This window comes from Natrix helvetica (assembly GCF_964273705.1).
Source record: "Natrix helvetica genome assembly, chromosome: 5".
Lineage (NCBI taxonomy): Eukaryota > Metazoa > Chordata > Lepidosauria > Squamata > Natricidae > Natrix > Natrix helvetica.
The window spans coordinates 29,986,741-29,996,044 of NC_138551.1; the positions used below are offsets into that span (position 1 = coordinate 29,986,741).

The window sequence follows — 9,304 nt, forward strand, 5'->3', positions numbered from 1 at the left end:
TATTTTATTTTGAAAGCACGTCTGTATCTTCCTATTGAAGGATAGGGTTTTAATAAATATCCCATTAAATTAAAAATAGTTTCCTCTAACAGTGTGAGCCTCAGATCCAATATTTGAATTCTCCTTGCAAAAATTGCATGAATGGTGATAAAGGCACTTCCAAAGTAGTAGGCAATACTACTTTGTTGTTATTTATTGGATATATATGTTGCCAACTTCATTCAGACTCATGACATAGAATGCCACTTATAATTTCCCCCCTAACAATACTTTAGGTATAATCTTACATGTTGACAGTTGATCATTAAAAATACAACAAAGGAAGTTTGCTTATTCCTTGTAAGTCAATCATCATTTAACTCTTATTTAATATTTTATTTTGTAGACAATAAACAGCTTAAAACAATTTCCTTCTTCCTGTCTCAAGAGACACTTTCTTCGGCAATAATTCATCCACCAAAAATTAAAGAAGCAGAGGTTGTGGACAATACATACAGCATCTCATGCTGTGATTTCACTATTGCAAGTGGAAAGGTAAACAACCGATTCTATATACTAGAAGCAATTTTTGAATTTTACATTTCCGGTATAAAAGTATGCAACTTTTTTTAGAGCTGAGGACTAACCTTTTAAAGCAATGTGCTTAATATACCCATGTTAATTATATGTGGGATTAATATAAGTAATGGCTAGGAGCACTTGATTTGAATTTTAAAGGTGAAGTAAATATAGCATCATTTTCACTATATGATCAATAATTTATTTTTGTGGCATTGAAAATACAATTCTTAAAAAACAGAATTTGCCCAGGAATTAAAGAGTGCAAACAGCACTGATAACAGTGGTGAACCCATGCCATGGGCATGAGCTTGTAACTAATCTTTGAATTGGAAAACTAAAACAATCCATTTCAAATGGGAATAGGATTTCAGAATACGCTACCTAAAGTGTAAAGGGAAAAAAGTGTATTTGTTACAGGGCCCACTCATTTTCCCTCCTCCCAAATTAAGGCGATATACCTCCCAATCTTTATGGCATTTTTTGGGACATTTAAAAATCAATGTGCTTGGGAGTCCGACCGACATTGCTAGCCACTGCAGACAATAATAGGACAGACTGCAAATTGCATTTCTAGTGTAAGGCTCCATTTCCTCTATCATTTTCTTGGTTTAAGCTTGTCATTTAGCTGCTGGCTCAGATTTATCTGTTTGTCTACATAATGACACATATGTACTGTATATATAACAAAGCATGTCATGCACTGTGGCCCTTTGGTAATAATAAACTAGATTTCTAATTAACTCCATTTTGTATACCGGCCTTATTATTCTCTTTATCTTACCTAGCTCTTGAGTTCCATAGGGAAACTCTAATTTACATGTTCTTTTTTTCATTAATAGTTGGTGAAAAACCAATTCATACAACAGTACTACAAAAATGGTGTGAAGTTCCTTACCATGTTCCCAGACGGCACTGCACAAATATTGTATCCTTTTATGACATACTCCTTTTGTGACATACTGTGTTCTGTGAAACTGGATCAGAGCCAGAGGGCTGCAGCAAAATAATCTGCAGCAAAGGTCTTCAGGATGACAAACACCACTAATGTTCTGTTCCTGCTATGCTTTGTAGTGATCTTATATTTTTTATAGCCACCTTAATATACAACAATCACCACAGTTAAGATTAGAATGTCTAAAATGTATTGACCTACAACAATTAAACCTCTATGGCAATGCTTCTCATTCTTGGCATCTTTTAAGATATGTGAACTAACTCCCAGTGTTCTAAGAGATGAACTTAAAGTTGCTAAGATGGAAAATAATGTTACAGCACCTTAAGCTGAGGATTCATAGGATCACTTCTTGGGGGTTGGAGATAAGACTAGACAAGACTACAACTTCATAGGCAATAATACAGTACCAAAGTCTGTTAATCTCTGTTGTCCTATTTTTGATACCATAAGGGTCCAAATTTTTCATAACTACATGCCTTCTGGAATCCAGGATTTTGCCTGACAAAAATGCAGATGACAGTTAACAGAGCTACAACATATACACACAGAGATACAGTACAGCAACACCAATACCCCTCATAGAATTAATCATAAACTTTCCTGCTGCTGAAAAATGGAAAAGGCTTAAGGCCAATTTTAAACACTTTTTCTATTTTTGTACTGTGTCTTATCAAAGCCTATTTCATGATGCAGGTAGTAAAATGCATTGAAGTAGCCTTTTCAACATTGGAGCCATTCATCTTTGTTGACTTCATCATCCAGAATTCCCCAACTAACATGGTTGAAAGACTGGTGGTGGATCTTTATCCATCCAAGTGAGATGACAAGTTGAGAAAGGCTGGGCTGGGTTATAGTTCAGGTCTCTTGCAATATTACAGTTCTGAAGTACAGATAGTCATTAACTTACAATCACAATTGGGACTAGATTTCTGGTTGTAAATCATGCATCTCCTTCTACAATATTGTGATGCTCGCTAAGCAAATTACTGCAATGGTTAAGCAAATCTGGGATTTTTAGGCCAACACTGCAGTCATAAATGCAAGCTCATTGTTTCAAATGAGTTTTTGCCAGAAATCAGCAAAAAAAATGTCATCTGACCATAGGATGCTGCAATCGATTGGGCAGGTGAGCAATTGACAAGGGCTCAAAAGTAAGTCACATGATTGAGTGGAGAAATGTCAGGTTGTATAAAGTCCAGAAATGCTTTTCGGCTATAAAACACCAATTTTGGGCTTGTCATAATTTCAAGTGGTTACTAAGTGACTAGTCATAAATTGAGGACTACCTGTGTTTTGAAACCTTAAGTGACAAGGGTTCAGACAAGATCAGACCCTTGAATCAAGCTGAGAAATGGTTGCACATTTTAGTCTGTAATCAAAGTCTTGGCAAACTTGAGCCTTCTAGACATATAAAATATTTTATAAATTATACATCCTGGTGAAGTGGTCATTTTCCTTGTGTAGTATCATCTATATTGCTGTACCACTGCAAAATTAGCGAGCGTTTTGATATTGATACAAAATTATAATAAAAGTTCTACTTCTAAGGTAGCTAAATCTATTCTGTTTAAGATTATTTGCTGTTTGTCTAGACAGGGAAGATTCATGCTACATCAGTAAAATAGAACCAAGGAATGAATTTAAGAACTGCAGGTAACATATGGGAAAAAGGGATGTTAACCAAGTTAACCCTCTCTCCAATCAGAAATTCACTATGCTGTTCATACATCTGAGCTAACATGTCTAAGTAAGTAAAGGAGTAGGGAAAAAGACCTTAGCTACATGTACAGCTATCCATCTGGAAATCTGGCAATTATTGTTGTACAGAATATAAATGCAGGGTACATTTGTATAGTCCAAGAAGATAAGCGTGAGAAGCCCGAAATCCAGGCAATATTTGACTCTTGTGGGAAAGGAACTTGTTATCATCCAAACCAAATTGTATGGTGAGCTAACTATAAAGATTTCATTTTTTGCTGTGGATTTTGTATTTAATATTTAAATATTTCATATTTGTGGGTAGGATTTCCATTACTTCAACATATGCAGTATTATTAGAAACATCCTTTTGTGACTGAAACCATGCTCAAGTTGTAGAAAATACAACTATTTCTAAGTGATAGATGGTAGATTTATCATGCTGCAATTTTTTGTTCACTAGCTTTTTCCTTGAAATTGCAAAAATTATAAATTTGCTAGTCTTTTCTGAAGTGTGATTGCTAACATCATGTTGCTTTACTGCTAATGACAGAGAAGATATGTTAATTTAGTTTTCTCATGCCAATGCATAAACCATGGTTTACCAGTAATTAGTTGTTTTTGTGAATGGTCACATTCTAAATATCTTGCATTTTATTGTCCATTAAAATTAGCTTATAATTTATTTTCCCCTAATATAATTTGTATGTTTATTTAGACTTCATACATATTATCAAGTAAACATTTGCAAGAAACTTACATTGTAACAAATAAAAGCATCACTGTTTTCTTTATAATGGGCTAACTTGGTTGCAATTCTGGAAACAATACATATTACAAGCCCTTTTTATGTATTTGCTTGGAATGATGAGGAAAAGGAATCAATAACTGAGCTGAACCTGTCTTTGTAATTTTTATATAGAATATGTTAAGATTTGTGGTTCAAATATACAGTTTGTTTATTTTTCTTCATTGTAGGATAAATATTACAATTCGAGGAGGACATTACTCAGATCAAGCGGGCAACAAAGTGAAAACATGGATTTGGCCCAACAATCTACAGAAGCACAATCCTTGCGTAGTATTTAAACCCATCTTTCTATCCTTGAACCTTAATGTTGGTGTCAGGATACTTGGGCAAGATAAAATTGCCATTTCTTTTCTTGCAATGGGAAAACAAGCAAAAATCAATGTAGGAACCAAAGTGCAGGTACATATCAGAGAAATTAATGTTTACCTAGCCTTACAAGTTACAATTAAGCAAGGCATGGAATGTTTTGGGGCGAACAGAAAATCTTCAGGGAAATACAAAAACTAAAGTTTTATTCAAAATTGATCAAGTTCGTGTTCTCCAACGTTATTAATCTGTATAGTTATTTTACCTAATTTAAGTTAATTGCAACATTGCTTTCATTCCTATGCAACTGTTCGAATTTCTGCTAGTCAGAGGTGTGCACTTTGGACACTGAATTACCTTTTTTTCCCCTTAAAGCCACTTGCTGAACACCTTCCATGGCCAAAGTGTGTAGCTGAAGATGACCTTCTGCTCTTCGCCAATAGATTAAAGATTCTTCGCATCTTTGCTAAACTGAATAGATATTTGGACTTTCCTGCCAGTGACTGGTGGACTAAACTGCAGCTCCCTTCATTTCTTTTGAAACAGACTTCAAAGTTAATATACCTTTGTAAAGAATGTGAAATAGGCTGTGCTCTGGATAAGTTAATAATGGCAATATTAAATTCACCAGTTTGATCAACAGCTGATTGTTGATTGCTGTTGACTGAACAGTCACTTGTTTGTTTAAAATATTTAATATTTATTAATCTGTTGGATTCTGTAAGCAAATTTATTTATATTTCATATTTATATATGCATAAAATATACTACATATGGGTATCTTCTTGAATGTTTGTTGCATTAGAAAATATAAATATGAAGCAAACTTCAGTAAGAAAATTGAATTATAAACCATAGGTTTCAGTAACTATTCATAAAACTCTAGATCCATTTTGCTATGGTTAAAAAAATCATAAGGTTTTTAAGGCCATACGAATTCATCATAATTCATCTGCTTTTATTTCTCCACACTTCTTCAAGCAAGATAGTAAATAAAACAATGGTTGGACTGAGGATGAGGATGCTCAAGCCACTGGCTTGCATTTAGTTGCAATCTGGATTGAATTAGATTCTACCAGCCACTGTCATGTTTTCAGATTACACATAAGAGTTTTGTAAAAGCTGCTGGGGAAAAAAGATTTGTTGTTCCCACTGTCTGAAATCAAACCATCCAGTAATTACTCAGACTCATGTCCAGCTTTACAGAAAATACCTAATACACCTTTATTAACTGTAAAAGCAATAGAGAATAAAAAGGTATCCTTTATATTAACAATGCTGTCTTGTTGATAAACAACCCTAGTCTTGATATATTAACAAAATGTTATCTACTACACAAGGAGGAAAATCTTTTCTAGTATGTATGTTCCAGGGTCAGAAAATAAAACTTTCCATATACAATGCTGATGCTGATATTTTCCAAACTACAGAATGATTGTCCTAAAAAGGAAATACTCTTAGTACAGCAGTTAGATCATTCCAGAATCTCAAAATAATGCATAACTGGTTCAGGTGCGATAAAATTCTTCACAATCACTTGATCCCCATTTCATGACTTGTAATGGTTCTATTAGCATAGGTAAATTCCATTTATGGATATATGTAGTTGATGAATCCTCAATTTTATAGATGATTTTATAGAAGCACTTTCTATTGTTACTACCATCATCCAATCAAGGCACAGTGTTACAAACCAATTTTTAGACAAAAAAGCTATGTTAATTCTTGTTTATCTTTTGATATCTCCTTTTTCTTTTGAGTTAATGGACTATTGGAAGTAGATGTGTTTAATAAATTATACCCTCCGAGGAGCAGACAGGAATTTTAAAAATGTAATTGACTAATATGGTAAAACAGCAGCAAAAGTGGTAGGACATATAATTAAAAAAGTGGGGCTGGGAGGGCTATTACTTATTTTCCATTTCTTTTCATCAAAATAACTCTACTAAGAAATCTATGTTAACAAAGCACTCTAAAAGCCCAATTATGTATCACAATACTTTATATTCCTATGAATGCTTTCCTAGATGTAAGCTTCATTTAAATCAATGGGATTTGTTTTTGAGTAGGATGTACTGATATGAAAAGTTCAATATTTTATCTAAGTGCAATTTGCAGGGGCTCTGTTTTTAATTTTTCATCCTAGTTTATTTTATCACAATTTGTTTACTTAAAGACTGCCCAAAAGCAACCCTAAGGAAGCTAACTATAAAAAGAAAACCAAATGAATGAAAACATAAAACTGCAAAGGACACAACCCTGAAAAAGCCCATCCCAAAATATGCTTATCAAGTAATAAACTTGTCCTAAATGCTTTCTTAAGTAGCAGTAGAGCTAAATAAGCAGAACCAGATAAAGTGCAAATGGACCTCATGTCGAAGAGAATTCCCAATCACAGAAATAAATGGATAGATAAATCTGCCTTGCAGAGTTAATACTACCATTTCAGAGGCACTAATAACTGATCAGTGTGTAACTTAATTCATACAGCATGTTTTCTAAATAGTCAAAGTACTTCAGAAAAGTTCTCACAGAAGGCTTGATTTTAATATGCCATTATTGCCAAGAGTGGTTAAGGCTGAACAGCTACTTTTTTGTTCATGGACTAGTTCACAAATTCAAGGTTTAAGTGAGAGCCAGGAATATCCAAGTAATTTGAAATTATTCGTCTGTTGGAATTGTTCTGAAATTATCTTATATACAGAGAGATAGAATCAGAAAATGACTAGCTCTTAACTCATTTTAAAGGATGGAATTTAAATACATACCTACTTTAGGTGTTTGCAGATTTAATTTTAAAAACTGAATATAGATTTAAATCCTTTAAACCATATTCAAAAATACACCAGGAACAATTATGCTATTATGACTATTACGAGTAGAGTTTCCCAAAGATCCACATGAAGACAAATAGGACACTCACACTGTATTATCAGTTTTAAAATACTTCATCAGGTAAACTATATCAATATTTACCTACTAGTTAACCCATCTTTTGATTATCTTCAAATAACCAGACTTATGGCTGAGAGGAAAGCCTCTCTTGATCAGAACTCTGCTTATCTGGTTTTCATGTAGTGGAGATTGAACATACTGTTCTATAATCTGAAAAACTGTTGAAGAGAAGAGGCAGAAATTAGATCTGATTAATTCCATTTTATAAATCATTTCATATTCCAAAGTTGGAATTGGCCACTGTTAAATCAATAGACTTACATGGCTTTATTTGACCTTTTCCCTTATATTTCATCAGCCTGGCAAACTCAGCCCTTATATCCTTGTTGTAGAATGAATACACAAATGGGTTTATCAGTGAATTGGTTTCTCCTAGAAGGAATAAAAAATCCCTCAACAGTGGGCTCAGATTGCAGAATTTACAGGTAGCTTTCACAATGGCAGTCATATAATAAGGGCCCCAGAATACAATGAAACAAATGACCACAACAAGGGTAGTCCTCAAAGCTTTGAAGTAACAGAGATGAGCAGAAGGGATATCTGCGTGCAGGCAAGAGCGCTGGATCTGCTTATGCTGTCGATAGGCAATCCTTCCTACCGAGATATGCAAAAACACCAAGATCAACAATGCAGGAGTGAAAATGCCGAAACAGATTATGTAGAGGTAATCACTTTTGGCAGCAGACAGGAGCCCGCAGTTACCCTTCAATTTGTTCTGCCGCAATCCTGAAGAAATAAGTGGCATGTGTCCTACCAAGAAGGAGAGAACCCAGAGGATTACAAGAGAAAGGATTACACGTTTCTTGCTCACGAGGGAGGGATAATGAAGGGGCAGTTTCACTGCCAAATACTTGTCCAGAGAAACCAGGAGTAAGGTGAGAATAGAGCCAATACAAGGAGTAATGCCCATGCAGATCCTTATAAGACAAAAAACCAAATTCGTATCAAACAGTGCATCTGTTGCATCATCCAAAGCGTCCCCAATGCACATCACACCCACAAGTAGATCAGCAGCTGCCAAGTTGAGGATGAAGACATAGTTTCTGCTTGATCTCTTCTTCTTCAACCGACAGATGACAATGATTATCAGTATATTAGCAGATGGGATAAATATACTTAAGATGACATGCAGCACTGCACAAATAATAGCTGACATCTTGTTTACTGTAAACTGGTAGATATATTAGGCTTGGATATGCATTGCATATGCAAAATGTATCAAGTATTTAGGAGTAAATTTGCTTTCCAATCACCAAACTGTTTAGTCACAGGAAGAAGTGAAGACCTGATAGCTACAATCCTTCTCTCTGGTTGGGTTTTCTTCAAATTGATGGCTAGTGTGTCTCAACATCTTTGTTACCAGTTTGCTTCTCTTGCAAAATTCATGATACTCTTCCCTTGGCAGAGAGACATCTGAAGATACATGCAGGATCAAAGTTCTGCCAGTTAAAAGCTTCATACAAAATCAACTAATTGGCTGAAATGGAAGGGATGTAAAATAGTCCGGAAGCAGATTTATTCTATTTACGAAATTCTCTGATGCAGAAAGATAAGGAAGTTTAACAAACAAAAAGAGACACTGCAATATCAGTTACCATTACACATTTAAGGGTGTGTGGTTGTTTGTCTTCGTGCATTAAAATGATCTTATGTGATGAAGCAACCAATAGATAGAACATCTCCATAGTGTCCCTAGCTACTGGAGCCTGGGAACAAAACTTTGTTATTTCAGAGGTCTAAGAAAAGGAACAAATTTTTCCCAGGTGGGGAAAATGGATATTGAACTTAAAATTGAAAAATAAATTAGAAAACTTTCACTGGAATGCAAGTTTTGTAGCTTGTCTGTGTGAATGCATGACAGTAGTTTGGTTCAGGCCTTGTTGAAGCTGAAACGAAAGTAGGCCATGAGAATGTGACCTTTAACATACATAATGTTTGTATAGGTTGTTGGTTAACTGCAAATATCTAACTGTGTATAGGATGTTTGCTGACCACAATAACTAACCGTTTATCTAGCT

General features: G+C 34.6%; 2 protein-coding genes across 4 annotated transcripts in view; one reads left to right on the plus strand and one right to left on the minus strand.

The window, feature by feature from the left end:
* Positions 1-6,583, plus strand: part of ERICH6 (glutamate rich 6) — a 33,053-nt gene extending 26,470 nt beyond the window's left edge. For 2 of the 3 annotated variants that reach the window (XM_081954760.1, XM_081954762.1), the window contains exons 14-18: positions 386-534; positions 1,401-1,486; positions 3,307-3,462; positions 4,193-4,424; positions 4,707-6,583. In XM_081954760.1, the coding sequence (XP_081810886.1) occupies positions 386-534; positions 1,401-1,486; positions 3,307-3,462; positions 4,193-4,424; positions 4,707-4,967 (884 nt within the window). In that variant the 3' untranslated portion in view covers positions 4,968-6,583. The remainder of the gene's footprint in view (positions 1-385; positions 535-1,400; positions 1,487-3,306; positions 3,463-4,192; positions 4,425-4,706) is intronic. The other variant, XM_081954761.1, reaches the window with a different exon arrangement.
* Positions 6,584-7,460: 877 nt separating this feature from the next.
* LOC309393034 (glucose-dependent insulinotropic receptor-like) lies at positions 7,461-9,078 on the minus strand. The gene is given in 2 exon segments (XM_081954764.1): positions 7,461-8,465; positions 8,468-9,078. Coding segments are annotated over 2 exon segments (990 nt in total). The 5' UTR covers positions 8,493-9,078; the 3' UTR covers positions 7,461-7,500.
* Positions 9,079-9,304: the final 226 nt, after the last annotated feature.